General features: G+C 40.1%; 1 protein-coding gene across 3 annotated transcripts in view; it reads right to left on the bottom strand.

The window, feature by feature from the left end:
• LOC128687069 (uncharacterized) overlaps positions 1–21,436 on the bottom strand; it is a 31,246-nt gene extending 9,810 nt beyond the window's left edge. Inside the window, exons 1-7 of one of the 3 annotated variants that reach the window (XM_070082694.1) lie at positions 21,351–21,436; positions 12,627–15,003; positions 12,023–12,172; positions 10,596–10,730; positions 9,434–9,595; positions 4,704–4,888; positions 40–176 (exon numbers count right to left, since the gene is read on the bottom strand). In XM_070082694.1, coding sequence (XP_069938795.1) covers positions 40–176; positions 4,704–4,888; positions 9,434–9,595; positions 10,596–10,730; positions 12,023–12,172; positions 12,627–15,003; positions 21,351–21,377 — 3,173 coding nt within the window. In that variant the 5' untranslated portion in view covers positions 21,378–21,436. Of the gene's footprint in view, positions 1–39; positions 177–4,703; positions 4,889–9,433; positions 9,596–10,595; positions 10,731–12,022; positions 12,173–12,626; positions 15,004–21,116; positions 21,324–21,350 lie in introns of those variants that run through there. The other 2 variants (XM_070082697.1, XM_070082695.1) reach the window with 2 other exon arrangements.
• Between the last annotated feature and the right edge of the window lie 1,391 nt (positions 21,437–22,827).

Here is a 22,827-nt window from a genome sequence, read left to right as displayed (position 1 = left end):
TTGAAAAAATAATTGCAACCATCATGCATATTACCATACCTGAAAATATTATCAATGAAGAAGAGTACATCTTGACCCTCCTTATCTCGGAAATACTCGGCAACTGTAAGTCCCGTGAGAGCTACACGAGCACGAGCACCCGGCGGCTCATTCATCTGACCATACACCAGAGCTACCTGTAAAGTGGATACTGCATTATTGGGGGAAAACACTTTCTTGTAGTAATATGTTAAGGAGAATTAAGTTATAAAATTTAGGGATCAGCACTTATGAACTCCATATCATTTTTAACACAGTGGTCGTCTCCCAATGAGGCAGGGTGATCTGAAAAAGAAGAAACAAAAGTTTTTCATTTAGTAATTTATACAGGAGAAGGGGTTAGTAACTGCTTGCTCCCAGTATGTATTTTAGTCGCCTCTTATGACACGCATGGCTTACACAGTAAGGCTTCTTCTCCACTTCTTTATATACACATACTCTATACAATTATATTTTCTCCATGGAGAAGTGGAACAGAATTCTTCCTCCATAAGCCATGCATGTCATAAGAGGTGACTAAAATGCTGGGAGCAAGGGGCTAGTAACCCCTTCTCCTGTATGTATTACTAAATTTAAAAAGAGAAACTCTCGTTTTTCTTTTTGGGCCACCCTGCTTCGGTAGGATGCGCCCAGTGCGTTGAAAGAAGATTAATAATTATGTTCCTGGTAACTCCTTAATATGTGGGGTACCTAACATTTACTCATAAATGCAGATAACAGGAACCCTCCTTTCCTATACATATTGGCTCCCAACCTTTGTGTTCCTGTGACTAGTTAATGGTCCAAGTCAGACTGAAACACTGTCACGAGTTCTTATATGCAGGTTATTTGTGTATTGTTCCAGTCACAGTATTGTGATTGGAACAATATGCAAATTAGTGGCTTTCTTTCGTACTTACCAATATTCTATTTCATTTAAACTACATTATTTGTATAGCGTAAAGAAATAATTATTATTATTATTATTATTATTTTTTTTTTTATTATCACACTGGCCGATTCCCACCAAGGCAGGGTGGCCCGAAAAAGAAAAACTTTCACCATCATTCACTCCATCACTGTCTTGCCAGAAGGGTGCTTTACACTACAGTTTTTAAACTGCAACATTAACACCCCTCCTTCAGAGTGCAGGCACTGTACTTCCCATCTCCAGGACTCAAGTCCGGCCTGCCGGTTTCCCTGAATCCCTTCATAAATGTTACTTTGCTCACACTCCAACAGCACGTCAAGTATTAAAAACCATTTGTCTCCATTCACTCCTATCAAACACGCTCACGCATGCCTGCTGGAAGTCCAAGCCCCTCGCACACAAAACCTCCTTTACCCCCTCCCTCCAACCCTTCCTAGGCCGACCCCTACCCCGCCTTCCTTCCACTACAGACTGATACACTCTTGAAGTCATTCTGTTTCGCTCCATTCTCTCTACATGTCCGAACCACCTCAACAACCCTTCCTCAGCCCTCTGGACAACAGTTTTGGTAATCCCGCACCTCTTCCTAACTTCCAAACTACGAATTCTCTGCATTATATTCACACCACACATTGCCCTCAGACATGACATCTCCACTGCCTCCAGCCTTCTCCTCGCTGCAACATTCATCACCCACGCTTCACACCCATATAAGAGCGTTGGTAAAACTATACTCTCATACATTCCCCTCTTTGCCTCTAAGGACAAAGTTCTTTGTCTCCACAGACTCCTAAGTGCACCACTCACTCTTTTTCCCTCATCAATTCTATGATTCACCTCATCTTTCATAGACCCATCCGCTGACACGTCCACTCCCAAATATCTGAATACATTCACCTCCTCCATACTCTCTCCCTCCAATCTGATATTCAATCTTTCATCACCTAATCTTTTTGTTATCCTCATAACCTTACTCTTTCCTGTATTCACCTTTAATTTTCTTCTTTTGCACACCCTACCAAATTCATCCACCAATTTCTGCAGCTTCTCTTCAGAATCTCCCAAAAGCACAGTGTCATCAGCAAAGAGCAGCTGTGACAACTCCCACTTTGTGTGTGATTCTTTATCTTTTAACTCCACGCCTCTTGCCAAGACCCTCGCATTTACTTCTCTTACAACCCCATCTATAAATATATTAAACAACCACGGTGACATCACACATCCTTGTCTAAGGCCTACTTTTACTGGGAAAAAATTTCCCTCTTTCCTACATACTCTAACTTGAGCCTCACTATCCTCATAAAAACTCTTCACTGCTTTCAGTAACCTACCTCCTACACCATACACTTGCAACATCTGTCACATTGCCCCCCTATCCACCCTGTCATACGCCTTTTCCAAATCCATAAATGCCACAAAGACCTCTTTAGCCTTATCTAAATACTGTTCACTTATATGTTTCACTGTAAACACCTGGTCCACACACCCCCTACCTTTCCTAAAGCCTCCTTGTTCATCTGCTATCCTATTCTCCGTCTTACTCTTAATTCTTTCAATTATAACTCTACCATACACTTTACCAGGTACACTCAACAGACTTATCCCCCTATAATTTTTGCACTCTCTTTTATCCCCTTTGCCTTTATACAAAGGAACTATGCATGCTCTCTGCCAATCACTAGGTACCTTACCCTCTTCCATACATTTATTAAATAATTGCACCAACCACTCCAAAACTATATCCCCACCTGCTTTTAACATTTCTATCTTTATCCCATCAATCCCGGCTGCCTTACCCCCTTTCATTTTACCTACTGCCTCACGAACTTCCCTCACACTCACAACTGGCTCTTCCTCACTCCTACAAGATGTTATTCCTCCTTGCCCTATACACGAAATCACAGCTTCCCTATCTTCATCAACATTTAACAATTCCTCAAAATATTCCCTCCATCTTCCCAATACCTCTAACTCTCCATTTAATAACTCTCCTCTCCTATTTTTAACTGACAAATCCATTTGTTCTCTAGGCTTTCTTAACTTGTTAATCTCACTCCAAAACTTTTTCTTATTTTCAACAAAATTTGTTGATAACATCTCACCCACTCTCTCATTTGCTCTCTTTTTACATTGCTTCACCACTCTCTTAACCTCTCTCTTTTTCTCCATATACTCTTCCCTCCTTGCATCACTTCTACTTTGTAAAAACTTCTCATATGCTAACTTTTTCTCCCTTACTACTCTCTTTACATCATCATTCCACCAATCGCTCCTCTTCCCTCCTGCACCCACTTTCCTGTAACCACAAACTTCTGCTGAACACTAACACTACATTTTTAAACCTACCCCATACCTCTTCGACCCCATTGCCTATGCTCTCATTAGCCCATCTATCCTCCAATAGCTGTTTATATCTTACCCTAACTGCCTCCTCTTTTAGTTTATAAACCTTCACCTCTCTCTTCCCTGATGCTTCTATTCTCCTTGTATCCCATCTACCTTTTACTCTCAGTGTAGCTACAACTAGAAAGTGATCTGATATATCTGTGGCCCCTCTATAAACATGTACATCCTGAAGTCTACTCAACAGTCTTTTATCTACCAATACATAATCCAACAAACTACTGTCATTTCGCCCTACATCATATCGTGTATACTTATTTATCCTTTTTTTCTTAAAATATGTATTACCTATAACTAAACCCCTTTCTATACAAAGTTCAATCAAAGGGCTCCCATTATCATTTACACCTGGCACCCCAAACTTACCTACCACACCCTCTCTAAAAGTTTCTCCTACTTTAGCATTCAGGTCCCCTACCACAATTACTCTCTCACTTGGTTCAAAGGCTCCTATACATTCACTTAACATCTCCCAAAATCTCTCTCTCTCCTCTGCATTCCTCTCTTCTCCAGGTGCATACACGCTTATTATGACCCACTTCTCGCATCCAACCTTTACTTTAATCCACATAATTCTTGAATTTACACATTCATATTCTCTTTTCTCCTTCCATAACTGATCATTTAACATTACTGCTACCCCTTCCTTTGCTCTAACTCTCTCAGATACTCCAGATTTAATCCCATTTATTTCCCCCCACTGAAACTCTCCTACCCCCTTCAGCTTTGTTTCGCTTAGAGCCAGGACATCCAACTTCTTTTCATTCATAACATCAGCAATCATCTGTTTCTTGTCATCCGCACTACATCCACGCACATTTAAGCATCCCAGTTTTATAAAGTTTTTCTTCTTCTCTTTTTTAGTAAATGTATACAGGAGAAGGGGTTACTAGCCCATTGCTCCCGGCATTTTAGTCGCCTCATACGACACGCATGGCTTACGGAGGAAAGATTCTTTTCCACTTCCCCATGGACAATAGAAGAAATAAAAAAGAACAAGAGCTATTTAGAAAAAGGAGAAAAACCTAGATGTATGTATATATATATGCATGTGCGTGTCTGTGAAGTGTGACCAAAGTGTAAGTAGGAGTAGCAAGATATCCCTGTTATCTAGCGTGTTTATGAGACAGAAAAGGAAACCAGCAATCCTACCATCATGCAAAACAGTTACAGGTTTTTGTTTCACAGTCATCTGGCAGGACGGTAGTACTTCCCTGGGTGGTTGCTGTCTACCAATAATTATTATTATTGAGTTCAAAAACTTATGAACCCCTATCTGCCATACCCGTATATGATGGGACCTAGAGTATTCATGTTTATCTACACGACACTGATGCAATTTGTTTCTTACCTTAGAAGTCTCATCGGTGAGAGAAATGACACCAGACTCAATCATTTCGTGATAAAGATCATTGCCCTCTCGTGTTCTCTCGCCAACTCCAGCAAACACTGAGTAGCCACCATGAGCTTTGGCCACATTGTTGATAAGTTCCATAATAAGTACAGTCTTACCCACACCAGCCCCGCCAAACAATCCTGCAGATCACAAAATTGACAGTGTCATTCAGAGCAACTTGATCCACAAAGTAAAAGACCACATAATTTTTGCTACCTCTTACAGTCTTAGCAAATCCCAAACAACAAACCAAATTTGGGAATTTTTTTTTTAACACATCAGTCATCTCCCACCCAGGCAGGGTGACCCCCCTGCATTTAATAATTTATACAGGAGAAGGGGTTACTATCCCCTTGCTCCTGGCATTTTAGTCATTTCTTATGACACACAGGGCTTATGGAGGAAGGCTTCTTCTCCACTTCCCCATGGCATAAAGCAAAGCAGGCTTTGTATACAAAGATTTCATAAAAAATATTATTAGTTATTTAAATTTTTAAGAAAGAGCACTAGCTGTGAGACCCGCTTTATCCCCACACTGTGGTAACCTTCGATGAACTTTGACAAGGCACACGTACAAGAAAAATTGATTTTAAGATTAAGTGCACAACGTGTACTGCAAAACAACGATGATGAAAAAAAATAAGTAAATCAGCATTGTGATTAGCAACCTCTCTTGCATTATATCATGCTCAGATATGTACTTCCCATGCACAACTAATGCGTCTATATATCTGCAGTTTTGAACTGTACTATCGATGCCCCTCTGGCAAGACAGTGATGGAGCGAGTGATTGTTTCTTCTTGTTAGGGTCACCCTGGCTCTGTGGGAGATGGCCGATTTGTTAAAAAAAAAAATGTATTTCCAGTATATTCCCCCCCCCCATAGATTCTGCTTAATGTACATGAAATTAATGCTTTGCAAGAGAACTACAAGTAATTTTCTTTTTGTGTTCTGTATTTTTTGTGTGTACAAATTCCAGAACTATGCTAATTCTGGAATGCTCTAGGTTCTGGCATGTACTGATCAAAGAGGCTGGGCTATATAAGCATACTTTTTTTTAAACGATCAATTTTACAGGCTATGAGGCATCCCGTAGCTCGATCACTAGCAGACTCGGCTCACACACTGAGGTCCAGGGTTCGAATTTCCTCCGGTACGGCCGGAAAACATTAGGGACGTGTTTCCATAAGACACCTGCTGTCACTGTCCCTCTTCACCCATCAGTTTAAAATGGGTGCCTGGGTGTTAGTGGACTGGTGTGGGTTGCATCCTGGGACAAAACTGACCTAATTTGCCTGAAATGCTCAGCATAACAAGTGGCTTTCTATACAGTAGTATATCATTAATGTCAGCTAGGCCTGTATACCTTTTACATTTTTTTTTTTTTTTTTTCAACAAGTCGGTCATCTCCCACCGAGGCAGGGTGACCCAAAAAAAGAAAGAAAATCCCCAAAAAGAAAATACTTTCATCATCATTCAACACTTTCACCACACTCACACATTATCACTGCTTTTGCAGAGGTGCTCAGAATACAACAGCTTAGAAGCATATATGTATAAAGATACACAACATATCCCTCCAAACTGCCAATGTCCCAAACCCCTCCTTTAAAGTGCAGGCATTGTACTTCCCATTTCCAGGACTCAAGTCCGACTATATGAAAATAACCGGTTTCCCTGAATCCCTTCACTAAATATTACCCTGCTCACACTCCAACAGATCGTCAGGTCCCACATATCATTCGTCTCCATTCACTCCTATCTAACACGCTCATGCACGCTTGCTGGAAGTCCAAGCCCCTCGCCCACAAAACCTCCTTTACCCCCTCTTTCCAACCCTTTTGAGGACGACCCCTACCCCTCCTTCCTTCCTCTATAGATTTATATGCTTTCCATGTCATTCTACTTTGATCCATTCTCTCTAAATGACCAAACCACCTCAACAACCCCTCTTCAGCCCTCTGACTAATGTTTTTATTAACTCCACACCTTCTAATTTCCACACTCCGAATTTTCTGCATAACATTTACACCACACATTGCCCTTAGACAGGACATCTCCACTGCCTCCAACCATCTCCTCGCTGCTGCATTTACCACCCAAGCTTCACATCCATATAAGAGTGTTGGTACTACTATACTTTCATACATTCCCTTCTTTGCCTCCATAGATAACGTTTTTTGACTCCACATATACCTCAATGCACCACTCACCTTTTTTCCCCTCATCAATTCTATGATTAACCTCATCCTTCATAAATCCATCCGCCGACACCAACTCCCAAGTATCTGAAAACATTCACTTCTTCCATACTCCTCCTCCCCAATTTGATATCCAATTTTTCTTTATCTAAATCATTTGATACCCTCATCACCTTACTCTTTTCTATGTTCACTTTCAACTTTCTACCTTTACACACATTCTCAAACTCATCCACTAACCTTTGCAATTTTTCTTTAGAATCTCCCATAAGCACAGTATCATCAGCAGAAAGTAACTGCCATTCCCATTTTGAATTTGATTCCCCATAATTTAATCCCACCCCTCTCCCGAACACCCTAGCATTTACTTCTTTTACAACCCCATCTATAAATATATTAACCATGGTGACATTACACATCCCTGTCATAGACCTACTTTTACCGGGAAGTATTCTCCCTCTCTTCTACATACCCTAACCTGAGCCTCACTATCCTCATAAAAGCTCTTTACAGCATTTAGTAACTTACCACCTATTCCATATACTTGCAACATCTGCCACATTGCTCCTCTATCCACTATCATATGCCTTTCCTAAATCCATAAATGCAATAAAAACTTCCCTACCTTTATCTAAATACTGTTCACATATATGCTTCAATGTAAACACTTGATCTACACATCCCCTACCCACTCTGAAGCCTCCTTGCTCATCCGCAATTCTACAGTCTGTCTTACCTCTAATTCTTTCAATTATAACCCTACCGTATACTTTTCCTGGTATACTCAGTAAATTTATTCCTCTATAATTTTTACAATCTCTTTTGTCCCTTTTCCCTTTATATAAAGGGAATATACATGCTCTCCGCCAATCCCTAGGTACCTTCCCCTCTTTCATACATTTATTAAACAAAAGTACCAACCACTCCAACACTATATCCCTCCCTGCTTTTAACATTTCTATCATGATCCTATCAGTTCCAGCTGCTTTACCCCCTTTCATTCTACGTAATGCCTCACATACCTCCACCACACTTACATTCTGCTCTTCTTCACTCCTAAAAGATGGTATACCTCCCTGGCCAGTGCATGAAATTACCGCCTTCCTTTCTTCCTCAACATTTAAAAGTTCCTCAAAATATTCTCGCCATCTACCTAATACCTCCCTCTCCCCATCTACTAACTCCCCTACTCTGTTTTTAACTGACAAATCCATACTTTCCCTAGGCTTTCTTAACTTGTTTAACTCACTCCAAAATTTTTCTTATTTTCATTAAAATTTCTTGACAGTGCCTCTCCCACTCTTTCATCTGCTCTCCTTTTGCACTCTCTCACCACTCTCTTTACCTTTCTTTTACTCTCCATATACTCTGCTCTTCTTATAACACTTCTGCTTTGTAACATGTACATGTACATTGTACATGTACTTGTAGTAAATAAAGATATTATTATTATTATCATCCTACCTCAGCTCATTTCAAAGCCCCAGCCCTATCTAAGGTACATTACCACCTCCAGGATACCACCCACACCATTCAGCTAATACCCAGGTACCTACTTACTGGCTAATGCATATTATATACAAAGAAAAATTGCCTGAAGATAAAATTAACAACACAGCCTAATTAATATCTTACATTCATGGCCAAGACATGATTACGTATTAAGAATTAAAACTTGACATAACGAATCTCAGTTTAACACATTTCTGAAAAACAAGATGAAATCCACTGGATAAAATGTACTTTTCTTTAAATATTAAGGAGTATTGGACTCAAGTCCTGGATGTGAGAAGACAGTGCCTGCACTCTCAACAAGGGGTGGTGATATTTGCGGTCTGTAGTATCTATGTGCCTCTGGTAAGACAGTGATAGTATGAATTTCTGTACAAGCGTTACTTTTCCGGGTCACCCTGCCTTGGCGAGAGACAGCCAGTGTTAACAACAATCTGTAAACTGTGTGTGTACAGCACCATATTAGGTATACAGTAGATCAATTAGTGCTTTTTCTGCAAATTTTTTAAAAATATTCCTATTTAATGAAGAGTTGGTGAATCCCCTATTAGTCTGTTATATCGAAGATTTACCATTTCAAATGTTTTTGTTTTGGACTTCCAGCAAGCGTGCACGAGCGTATTTGATAGAAGTGAATGGAGACAAGTGGTTTTTAATACTAGACGTGCTGTTGGAGTGTGAGCAAAGTAACATTTACGAAGGGATTCAGGGAAACCGGCAGGCCGGACTTGAGTCCTGGAGATGGAAGTACAGTGTCTACACTCTGAAGGAGGGGTGTTAATGTTGCAGTTTTATAACTGTAGTGTAAAGCACCTCTCTGGCAAGACAGTGATGGAGTGAATGATGATGAAAGTTGTTCTTTTTCAGGCCACCCTGCCTTGGTGGGAATCAGCCGATGTGTTAATAATAATAATAATAAAAAAAATAAAATAAATGTTTTTGAACACTATCAAAACAAGAGATTATTTTTACCTATTTTTCCACCTTTGGAGTACGGTGCCAGCATGTCAACAACCTTTATTCCGGTGACCAAGATCTCCTGCTCAACGCTCATATCCTCAAACTTGGGAGCATTGGCATGAATGGCTGCGCGCTCGCTTGTGTGAAGAGGACCTCGTTCATCAATTGGTTCTCCTGTTAAAAATAAAATTTAAAAAATATAAACAATAATTTACTTTTGAAATAATATTCACAAGGAAAAGTATACTGAATATGAATATATTAAATATTGGGTATACTGATTTTTTTTTTCAACAAGTCAGCTGTCTCCCACAAAGGCAGGGTGACCCAAAAAGAAAAAATCCCCACCCAAAAAAATACTTTCATTATTCAACACTTTCACCTCACTCACACAAAATCACTGTCTTTGCAGAGGCACCCAGATACAACAGTTTAGAAGCATATATTACATACCCCTCCAAACTGCCAATATCCCAAACCCCTCCTATTCTATATATGTATATCTATGTATATTGAATATACACACAGAAAAAACTTTCAATCACTGTTGCTGCAAGTGCCAACTCCACAAGTAATGACTCCAAAAACACATCAACACAAGAGAGGAGGGACACTGCAGCAGGCCTACTGGCCTATACTTGGCAGGCCTTTCATAAACCCAAACCCACTAAAAAATATTCACCCAACCCATTATCAATGTTGTCCAAAGAATAGCTTTAATAACCCTATTAACTCAAGAGCAAGTCCCACTCAAATCTAACCCCTCTCACTCTTGTATTTATCTAGCCTATATATGAAGCTCCCCAAGGTTTTAGCTTCAATAACCCTACTAGGTAGTTTGTTCCACTCATTAACTGGCTACCATCTAGTTACCTCTAATTTTGTCTACCAGTAGATAATTGACAAAGATATATACAGTATTTCAAATGCCCTGGCATGATAGTGGCTTTCTTTGTACTGATCTTAACAAATCAAAATTGTAATTACACATTGTAAACTTTGCAAAGAAATAAAATCCTTATTCTTTATTCATGTTTACTCACAGACTCTTATACATTAATACAACTGCAACAGATATATTATTGTTATATGCAGATCCTGGTGGTGAATTTTGTAAAATAGACCTACAAAACCCCCCAAAACTTCAGACTAGCAAAAGACTATTTTTGCCTACCAATGACATTAATGATCCTGCCCAAGGTCGCTGGTCCCACTGGGATGGAGATGGGTCCTCCTGTGTCAGTCACTGACTGTCCACGGACAAGACCTTCAGTGCCATCCATGGCAATAGTCCGCACTGTGTTTCCTCCTGCAAAATCAGCACAGCAGTTAAAAGTTAAAATGTCTGTAGTACTATATAATTAAATCAATCGCTGAAACTTTCAACAACTGTATCAACAAAGATATGCTGCACATAAACCAAGCTATGAAATTCTCTACTGGACAAGAACAATAAGTGGGTAAGTAATAACACAATCGTAGTCTAAGATTTAAATGCAGTACAGGTGCTCCTAGACTTACAACAGGGTTACGGTCTGATGAAACCATCATAAGTCGAAAATATTCCAAGATGAATATGAATACATGTATATGATAAATAAGTAAATATAAATAACTACTGTCACTGAATGAGTAAATAAATCATTCTTCTTTCAACAAACCGGCCGTATCCCACCAAGGCAGGGTGGCCCAAAAAGAAAAACAAAAGTTTCTCATTTTAAATTTAGTAATTTGTACGGGAGAAGGGGTTACTAGCCCCTTGCTCCCGGCATTTTAGTCGCCTCTTACAACACGCATGGCTTACAGAGGAAGAATTCTGTTCCACTTCTCCATGGAGATAAGAGGAAATAAAAAAGAACAAGAATTAGAAAGAAAATAGAAGAAAACCCAGAGGGGTGTGTATATATATGCTTGTATGTGTATGTGTAGCGTGACCTAAGTGTAAGTAGAAGTAGCAAGACATACCTGAAATCTTGCATATTTATGAGACAGACAAAAGACACCAGCAATCCTACCATCATGTAAAACAATTACAGGCTTTCATTTTAAACTCACTTGGGAGGACGGTAGTACCTCCCTGGGTGGTTGCTGTTTACCAACCTACTACCTAGAAATAAATAATTACTATAAATACCAATATTGAAAAAAAATTAATAAATACAAGTTGCTGACTTTCTCACCTTCATGCTGGGTAATCATTTTAAATTTCATCTCCAAAGTAAATGCTTTCATACCATGGCAAAGTTGATATATCGTAAGTTGAGGAGCACCTGTATATGCCAGTTTGTTAATATGGCAGGTAAAAACCCTATCTAAGTGGGAGACAGCCAGTGTTAAAAAAGTAAAGATTTCTTCAATAAAGAGGAGGGAGGAGTTCATATGCAGTAACTTTTCCAGTGACTGTTAGCATCTACACTGGACAATTTCTAGACTAGGGAGCTGGTGCTGATGTATTGAGTGTCTGTGTGGAAGTGAAGGAAGATTAGTAAAAGAAATGTCCAAAAGAAGTTATCTGTAATTTACCTATGACTGGCTTCGGAAAGTGTTGACTCTCAGTACCTAGCGTAGGGCCAGACCAGGCTTTCATTACCTAGAGCTTACCAAGGTGCTGAGCCACTTCCAGAACGAGGCGAGGCTGTCTGTTTGGAACTTCAAGAGCATTAAGGATTGGAGGAAGTGTTCCCTTAAACTGTACATCTACTACAGCACCAATAACTGCTATGATGTTTCCCACGGATGAGGTCGAATCAACTGAAACAAAAATTTATAAGCACACATACATTGAGGATAATTTAGAAGGTAACAGTGAAGATAAGCATTCAAGATAGTATAGGCAGATCCCACTTGACAGCACTTCACTTTACGGAGTTTTGCTAATGTAGCAGTTTTCAATTACATATACCAATTCTTCATTTATTCAGACTTCCTACAATAAATATATTCACCACTATCAGCTAAAGATGAAAATATTTTAAGATAAGTAATGTATGTGTACTGTATATGCACTTTTTAGGCCTAACTTTGATCATTTAATATATGATAATGTTATCAGGCTTTTATATGCATTTGAAAGTGAAAAAAAATTATGCTTCACTTTTACAGCAGTAGCCTGGAACCTAACCTGCCGTATAAGAGTGGCCCTCCTGTACAGTTTCTCATTGTAATGCAGAAACAGAAAAGAATCACAAAAGCAATGCAAATTCACCTTGAGTGGTTGTTGCAGGAGCTACAGCAGCAACTGCTGCTACTGAACGAGGATCACCAGCAGAATGTTCAGCTTCTACACCAACTGTGGTTTCAGCAATATTTCTTGGTTCTGCTTCAAGAGTCTTCAGCACTGTTTTAGCAAGAGGTTCTGGTGCAGCTTTACCAGGAGAATCTTCTGGTTGTTTCAATAATGGGACATACTGCTTTATCAATGAATTGTAGACACGTTTCACAAGTGGGGTCTGGTTCTGATCCACAGCTGGTTTGGTGTCTGTTGCTTCTGGGACGGCTTTGGCGGCTGTTGCTTGTGGGACGGCTTTGGCGGCGGCTGCTGCTTGTGGGACGGCTTTGGCGGCTGCTGCTTGTGGGACGGCTTTGGCGGCTGCTGCTTCGGGGACGGCTTTGGCGGCTGCTGCTTCTGAGACTGCTTTGGCTGCTGCTGCTTCAGGGATGGCTTTGGCGGCTGCTGCTTCAGGGACGGCTTTGGCGGCTGCTGCTTCAGGGACGGCTTTGGCGGCTGCTGCTTCAGGGACGGCTTTGGCGGCTGCTGCTTCAGGGACGGCTTTGGCGGCTGCTGCTTCAGGGACGGTTTTGGTGGCTGCTGCTTCAGGGATGGCTTTGGTGGCTGCTGCTTCAGGGATGGCTTTGGTGGCTGCTGCTTCAGGGATGGCTTTGGCGGCTGCTGCTTCAGGGACGGCTTTGGCGGCTGCTGCTTCAGGGACGGCTTTGGCGGCTGCTGCTTCAGGGACGGCTTTGGTGGCTGCTGCTTCAGGGACAGTTTTGGCGGCTGCTGTTTCAGGGACGGCTTTGGCGGCGGCTGCTTCAGGGATGGCTTTGGTGGCTGCTGCTTCAGGGAAGGCTTTGGCGGCGGCTGCTGCTTCAGGGACGGCTTTGGCAGTGGCTGCTTCAGGGACCGCTTTGGCAGCGGCTGCTTCAGGGACCACTTTGGAAGCGGCTGCTTCTTCACAGACGGTCCTGGGAGCTACTGCTTCAGGGACGGTCCTGTGGGCTGCTTCAGGGACGGTCCTGGGGGCTGCTGTTTCAGGGATGGTCCTGGGAGCTGCTGCTTCAGGGATGGTCCTGGGGGCTGCTGCTTCAGGTACAGCTTTAGTGTCTGCAGCTTCAGAAACAGATTTGGCAGCTGCAGCTTCAGAAACAGATTTGGCAGCTGCAGCTTCAGAAACAGATTTGGCAGCTGCAGCTTCAGAAACAGATTTGGCAGCTGCAGCTTCAGAAACAGATTTGGCAGCTGCAGCTTCAGAAACAGATCTAGCAGTTGCAGCTTCAGGGGTGGCTTTGGAAGCTGCGGCTTCAGGGACGGCTTTGGAAGCTGCAGCTTCAGGGACGGCTTTGGTGGCTGCTGCTTCAGGGGCAGCCTTGGCAGCTTCAGGAACAGATTTGGCAGCTGAAGTTTCAGGGGTGGCTTTGGCAGCTGCAGCTTCAGGGGTGGCTTTGGAAGCTGCAGCTTCAGGGGCAGCTTTGGCAGCTGTAGCTTCAGGGGCAGCTTTGGCAGTTGCAATTTCAGGGGTGACTTTGGCAGCTGCAGCTTCAGGAATGCCTCTGGCAAATGCAACTGGTTTGGCTGCTGAACCTTCAGCAACCAGTTCAGGTGCTGCAGTCCATTTAACAGTTACATCTTTTGCAGCTAGCTCTCCTGTTGAAGTTTCAGTAGACGATTTTGCTGTCACAGCTTCAGCGGATATTCTAGGTGTTGGTGTCCCTGTGGCGGACACAAATTTTTCTTCTGTATGAACTCCATCAGAATCAGACGAAGACGACGACGATGATGATACTTCAGCCACTGGTCTTATTATGTCTGGTTCAGCATGGATAACATCTTTCAGAGTTGCACCTTGAATCCCTACAGGCTTTTTAGCTTCTAGAGAATCAAGAGTATCAGTTTTGGAAGGTTTGACAGTTGATTGGGAGCCTGTTTCACCCTTCGATGTGGAACCAGCATTACCCTTCGAAGGGGAACCAGCGTTACCCTTCGAAGTGGAACCAGCGTTACCCTTCGAAGTGGAACCAGCGTTACCCTTCGAAGTGGAACTTACATTACCCTTCGAGCCTTGCACTGCAGAGAATGCTACATCTGCACTGACCGAGCTCGTCTCAGCATCCCATGCATCCTTCCATCCAGCAACTTTTGCTGCCGCCTTTTGAACTTCTGGAGACAGTATTCGTTTAGCTATAGCGAGTTGTTGGATTTTGTCTTTCTTCTTATCTAGCACTGATGCGGTGGTGTGAATTTGATGATTATGCAACAAAAGGGAAGAAGCAGAAATTGCAGGAATATAACCGGATGCTGCCAATGATCTTCCTGTCAAGTGACCCAGGGCTCTTCTTCCCAGTGTTGACATTGCTCGCACATGATGCTAAAAAGAGGAAAAATTGCATTTTAACTGAATATAAAGACCTATACAAAGTTAATGATAATAAAAACTTACCATGTTCAATTAATGAGAAATGAATGGCTGGTGAGTGTGCGATTATGATAGTTGCTAAATGCTAAAATACTGTACATAAACTGATATTCATGAATTAGTAATAAAATTTTGAATACAATACTGTTACTAATGTGCTATAGAAAGTGTGTATAAACGAGTTAATTGAGATACAATGTTGCACTTTGGCACAGATCACTCTTTGATGTTCCTCGTGTCCATCTCACGCTATGCAAAAACTCAATGCACATAAAAGGCCCAAAAATCTGGAATTCATTACCTGTGAATATAAAAGAAACACTATGTTTATAAATTCAAGTCTCTTCTTAAAAATCACTTACTCACCCATAACTAAATAAATACTGAATAAATGTATCTCATAAATGTTTAACCTGTGACCCTATCAAACTTTTTTTTGAATTACATTACCTAACAGAATACTCCATTCTATTGAATGCTCAGCAACTCAGTAAATGACCATATGACCTGTCTTTGAAATACTCATTTGTGATTAATTGTTATTTCTTTACTATAATTTTTACCACTGATTATCTCTGCTTAGTTAATCTTAAGTTAATTTTAAGCCTGCCCATAATGCTTTGCATACAAGGGGCTTTTGGCATGTTACACTTAACCACTGTATTTCTTTGTACATCTATGTATCATGTCCAAATTAATAATAAAATAAATAAATATATAAATAGAAAAACTGTACCATAACATAAAATTGTATCAATTGCATCTGCTAGAAAAATGACAGGATGGATAATGAGAACCTTCAAAACTAGGGAGGCCAAGCCCATGATGACACTCTTCAGGTCACTTGTTCTATCTAGGCTGGAATATTGCTGCACTCTAACAGCACCTTTCAAGGCAGGTGAAATTGCTGACCTAGAAAATGTACAGAGAACCTTCACTGCGCGCATAATGGAGATAAAACACCTCAATTACTGGGAGCGCTTGAGGTTCCTAAAACTGTATTCCCTGGAACGCAGGAGGGAGAGATACATGATTATATACTCCTGGAAAATCCTAGAGGGACTAGTACCGAACTTGCACACGAAAATCACTCACTATGAAAGCAAAAGACTTGGCAGAGAATGCAACATCCCCCCAATGAAAAGCAGGGGTGTCACTAGCACGTTAAGAGACCATACAATAAGTGTCAGGGGCCCGAGACTGTTCAACTGCCTCCCAGCATACATAAGGGGGATTACCAACAGACCCCTGGCAGTCTTCAAGCTGGCACTGGACAAGCACCTAAAGTCGGTTCCTGACCAGCCGGGCTGTGGCTCGTACGTTGGTTTGCGTGCAGCCAACAGCAACAGCCTGGTTGATCAGGCTCTGATCCACCAGGAGGCCTGGTCACAGACCGGGCCGCGGGGGCGTTGACCCCCGGAACTCTCTCCAGGTAAACTCCAGGTACTCCAGGTACATAAGCTCTCTCGTGGCCCTCCTACTTCTGTTCTCCTCCCCCCCCCCCCCTTAATCCCAGCTCTCTCAGTCCTCATTTTCCCTAACCTCCTCCATCTCCTCTTCTCTTCTCTCCTCCCCTCCATCTCCTCTTTCAGTCCTCCACCACCACCACCACCACCTCCTCCACAACTTTCTCCTCCTCCTCCATAACCACCACCTCCCTCCATAACCTCCTCCCCTACCACCTCCTCCCCTACCACCTCCTCCTCCACCACCTCCTCCGCCACAACCTCCTCCTCCACAACCTCCTCCTCCACAACCTCCTCCTCCACAACCTCCTCCTCCACAACCTCCTCCTCCACAACCTCCTCCTCCACAACCTCCTCCTCCACAACCTCCTCCTCCACAACCTCCTCCTCCACAACCTCCTCCTCCACAACCTCCTCCTCCACAACCTCCTCCTCCACAACCTCCTCCTCCACAACCTCCTCCTCCACAACCTCCTCCTCCACAACCTCCTCCTCCACAACCTCCTCCTCCACAACCTCCTCCTCCACAACCTCCTCCTCCACAACCTCCTCCTCCACAACCTCCTCCTCCACAACCTCCTCCTCCACAACCTCCTCCTCCACAACCTCCTCCTCCACAACCTCCTCCTCCACAACCTCCTCCTCCACAACCTCCTCCTCCACAACCTCCTCCTCCACAACCTCCTCCTCCACAACCTCCTCCTCCACAACCTCCTCCTCCACAACCTCCTCCTCCTCCACCACCACCACCTTCCTTCCTTCCTTCACACAGACTATATTTATCTTGATAAACCGCTCATGTTGCTGAGAGAAGAGGAAGCCTCACACCAGTATTATTCCCGACCTCTTTGAGGTTTCTCATCCTCTTCCTCGTATCGCCAACGGAAACCTTCATACTGTTTCACGAAAGGAACCCCCTGATTATATCGTGTTATCCTAGGTACATAATTTACACGTTACTATGCAAGACAATTGTAAAAAATCTAACATGATGAACCTGTTTGCCAGGCAGCCGGATCAAGTTTACCCGTTTGCCAGGCAGCCGGAATAATAAAGTTTAAGATTATTTGCAGGGCACTTGAGTAGCACCAATTCAAAGGTTAGAACTTCATAAGTTACATAAACATATAAAAACGTACATCTAACCACAGCAAAATAATCAAATAAATAAACGAACACGACACGTCTGGCAGCGCGGTTCAATATTTGGAGGCTATCCGCTGCCAGCACTCAGACTTTAATAATAATAATAATAATAATAATAATAATAATAATAATAATAATAATAATAATAATAATAATAATAATAATAATAATAATAATAATAATAATAATAATAATAATAATAATAATAATAATAATAATAATAATAATAATAATAATAATAATAATTAATTTTACAAGGACCCTAATGGAAAAAAATCACATACTTTTTTGGGTTATTCTAAGTAATTTACAATTTTACTACAATAATAATAATTTGCGTAACTGTGTAGCTGTACCTAAATAAACTTACAACTTATACGGACTTTAAATTTACAAAAAAATACTTTAAACAATTTCATACAAGAACAACTCCAATTCTTTGGATCAGAAGCCTTCACCGACATCAAGGCTTCCTTCTTCAAGGGTTCAATTATACAGGATCGTATACTTTAATTATATTAATACGATACACTTAATTTATTTTACTGTATCTAATATTAAAGGTTATTAGGTATCACAAAGGCCCCAAATGCTAAATTCTTTTTAGGTTGTCTAATGTAATTTATACATTACATTTTTTCCAAGATTACCTTTGTAACTTGCCATGATTGTGACCAGATCTACCTGGAGTTCAATACCTTTGTAACTAGCTCAGCTATCATAACTTAGGGGTCAAGTCCCTTGACCTATTATGTACCTCTGTAATCTATGGACTACCGCCCACAGGATGGGTATGGGGTGCATAATATATTAAACTAAACTAACCAAGATTAATGGACTGATTACATCATTAATTACGCTACCATTCCTACTGCCTACAATACATTCATTCTCCTCAGTATATGACTGATGAAACTTACAGCATAGGCGACACGTTTCAATAATATACCCAACTGTTGAACATGCACCTTAGCAAGTTTATTTTGGTACATGCACACAAATGCAGTAAGTTTATTCAGGTATACATAAATACAGTTACATAGATCATCATACATAGCATGTGTGTGTAAAGAACCTGGGATAACCCAAAAAAGTCAGACAGTGACTTATTTCCAATGGGGTCCTTTACACAAATTATCAATGGAAATAAGTCACTGACTTTTTTTTGGGTTACCCCAGGTTCTTTACACATATGCTGATATGCAAAACAACCACTCTGAAAGAATAGAGAAATTCCAAGCGCTTTCGTGACTACTCACATTATCAAGGAACATAGTTCCTTGATGATGTGAGTAGTCACGAAAGCGCTTGGAATTTCTCTATTCTTTCAGAGTGGTTGTTTTGCATATTCTGAAATCACCTGTTTACTGTGATCTTATTGCATATGCTGATATGTATGATAATCTATGTAACTGTAATTATACATAGGATGCTTCACTTTCATAGTTCCTTGATAATGCGAGTAGTCACGAAAGCGCTTGGAATTTCTCTATTCTTTCAGAGTGGTTGTTTTGTATAGTACCATATGTGTAAATAACCTAGGATAATCCCCCCCCCCAAAAAAAAAAAAAGTCAAGTGACTTATTTCCACTTTGATCTTAGTCATTTTTTTACTGTTGCAAGAGATCTCATACTGTAACATCAATATTTTACCCAATGAAGGAATGTCGGCTAGAAAAGTCGTGTAGCAGGTTTGTGTCTCAAGACTTGTAACTGGATATGTCTTGAAGCCAACACATCCATGGCAGGCGCCTTCATGCCGGTGAAGGGATTTTAATAACTATTTAGGTGCAGGTACACGTAAGTAATTGTGTAAATTACCCAGGATAACCCCAAAAAAACTGAGTTTTCCGTTGAGCTACCCTCCCTTTCCTTGGATCGAATGTACCTGACATTCTATCAACCCCTATGAGTTTAGCGTTCCAATAATGAAATTATTACTATTACATTCAAGGGGAGTGCTAAACTCTAAGGGCCCATATAGAGCCTGGAAGGGGGGATTATGGGAGGCAATCTGTTAGACTCGAGGGGAAAAAATTGCTACCTTCAATTCCTTGGAACAAAAGCCGTTATTCCCGACATCAGGGAACGTCCCTAGTAAATAAGAACATACTTGAATAATTATTAGTTACATTTATTAATATAGATACATAAAGATATTTTACATCGTCTTACACGTGTCTTTCCTTTACAGTTGTCCTTGTTCTTGGTGAAGGGTTCTTGATCTGAGAAATTAGAGGTATCCTCCCCTTCCTCAGATCAAACCTGCTTAATGCCACTATTTCTCAGGCACTGCATGACCCTCATGGGTTTAGCACTTCTCCCTTGAAAGTCCTAAAAATCTCATATGATTAAGATTCATCATCAGTCTTGAAATTACCCAGTCAGCGCTAATTAAATTTTTAACTGTTATTTACACTAATAATACTTTCATTTATTATAAATCTGACAAACAATTATTATTATTATTATTATTATTATTATTATAATCAAGGGGAAGCTCTAAACCCGTAGGATTATACAGCGCCTGGGGGAGGGGGATGTGGAAGGCATTCAGGCTTATTAATTCGGGGAACTGGAGCACAGATCCAATTCCCTAAATCAAGAGCCCCTCACCAACATCAAGGAACCTTCCCTGAGGGGATCTGACAAACAAGATAATCTAAAACTTACTAAATTAAAATATATTCGTGAAAGTAGCATAAAATACCACATTTCTACAATATATTAAATACCCAATTTATTTAATAAATACCAAAGTTTGTAAAATATCTTCACAAATACAGAATATCTCACAAACAATGATGCATAAAATACAAAATACACCAGAATCTCATTGAAATACTTTAATAAGTATTTAATTTTTAAGGTTTAAATAATTGGCTACAGGACTCGTGGAAATAAGTCACTTTGTCCGACTTTTATTGATAATGCTACTTATAAACCTTATAACCTATTTATAAACCTTCTTACTTATAAACCTTATAACCTATTTATAAACCTTCTTACTTACAAACCTACTTATTTATAAACCTAATTACTTATAAACCTACTTAATAAACCTTACTTATAAACCTACTTATAAACTTTCCAGGTAATATTCACTATGATAATTGTACTTAGGTATACCTGTGCCCAAATAAACTTACCATCACAAACTTACCATTACAGACTTACCATTACAGACTTACCATTACAGACTTACCATTACAGACTTACCATTACAGACTTACCATTACAGACTTACCATTACAGACTTACCATTACAGACTTACCATTACAGACTTACCATTACAGACTTACCATTACAGACCATTACAGACTTACCATTACAGACTTACCATTACAGACTTACCATTACAGACTTACCATTACAGACTTACCATTACAGACTTACCATTACAGACTTACCATTACAGACTTACCATTACAGACTTACCATCACAGACTTACCATTACAAACTTACCATCACAAACTTGACACTTAAAGTTACTGTGGCTGGTGTCAGCCTAGTGCGTGTAGGCGGACCAGACTCACTCTTATAAACTAAGTTTTCTGCCTACTAAATTATTCTTAGGCGACCTAACAGGGTCACACACTATGCTGGGTGAACACTCTTGATAGCTAACTAGGTGTTAGGTGCTGTTAGTAGGTGCAAGAGGTGTTAATGAAGGAAATATAGTCACCTGGAGTGCTGGGGTTGCTGTGTACATGCTGAGCACTGAAGACACACCCACTCTCCTGTACGATATGTTTTACACTGCTGTACGACATGTTTTACTCTTAAGGGGAAATAATGGTAATTATAATAATGATGATGATGTTGATAAAAATAATGATAACTATAATAATAAAGAGGATGATGATGATGATAATAATAGTAATAATAATAATGTTAATAAGTAATAATAATCTTTATTTCTACAAGTACATGGTACAACTTATACAGACCATAGCTCACAACAGTGGCATAATACTATACAGAAAGCTACCTGGTTATGCAATTTCAGGCTAAAGCTCTCGCTTCACGCGGTGAGGTTCCGGGTTCGATTCCTGGCGAGGGTAGAAACATTGGACGTGTTTCCTTATACTGGTTGTCTATGTTCACCCATCTAATACCATTATTATTATTATTATTATTATTATTATTATTATTATTATTATTATTAACTTACATACTAATAATAAAGTTAAGCGCTAAATCCGAAGGAGTCATACAGAGCAATAAAAATTACATGTATATGTATGCATATATATATATATATATATATATATATATATATATATATATATATATATATATATATATATATATATATATATATATATATATATATATATATATATATATATATATATATATATATATATATATATATATATATATATATATATATATATATATATATGTATATATATATATATATAAATATATATATATATATATATATATATATATATATATATATATATATATATATATATATATATATATATATATATATATATATATATATATAGAGAGAGAGAGAGAGGAAGACTTGCAGAATGTATATATCTGCAGTGAAAAGAAGGTGGGGTGGGGTTCGGCCTAGGAAATGTTGGAGGGGAGGGGGTACAGGAGAGGTTTTGTGTGCGATGAGCTTGGACATCCAGCAAGCGTGTGTGAGCGTGTTAGACAGGAGTGGAGGCAAATGGTTTTCTGTGACTTGAGATGCTGTTGGAGTATGAGCAAAGTAACATTTATGAAGGTATTCAGGGAGACCAGTTAGCCGGACTTGAGTCCTGGAGGTGGTAAGTACAGTGCCTGCACTCTGAAGGAGGCTGTATAGATATACTGAAGTTTTTGAGCTGACAGGACAGTGATGGAATAAAAAATGGTGAAAGTATTTCTTCTTTTTCGGGTCACTCTACATTCCTACATACATATTCAGTTAAGAAAGAACCTAACTAATCACAACCTTACCTAACTTTGCGTAAGCCAGCCATCAGAACACCAACATTGTGACAAAATGAATTTGTACCTTTCTCGAATCACATTTTAAATCACTTATAAACCCAAAATTACCATAAAAGGAGAGGCTGGAGGCTCCTGGCAGAGGCAGAAGCTTCTTAATACAAACAACTGGTGTAACAAGACATAACACAACACACAAGGGTAAA

The sequence above is a fragment of the Cherax quadricarinatus genome, chromosome 7 (assembly GCF_038502225.1).
Source record: "Cherax quadricarinatus isolate ZL_2023a chromosome 7, ASM3850222v1, whole genome shotgun sequence".
In the NCBI taxonomy this organism is placed as follows: Eukaryota; Metazoa; Arthropoda; class Malacostraca; order Decapoda; family Parastacidae; genus Cherax; species Cherax quadricarinatus.
Note: the sequence above shows the minus strand (reverse complement) of the source record. Positions and strands in the feature narration are given on the sequence as shown.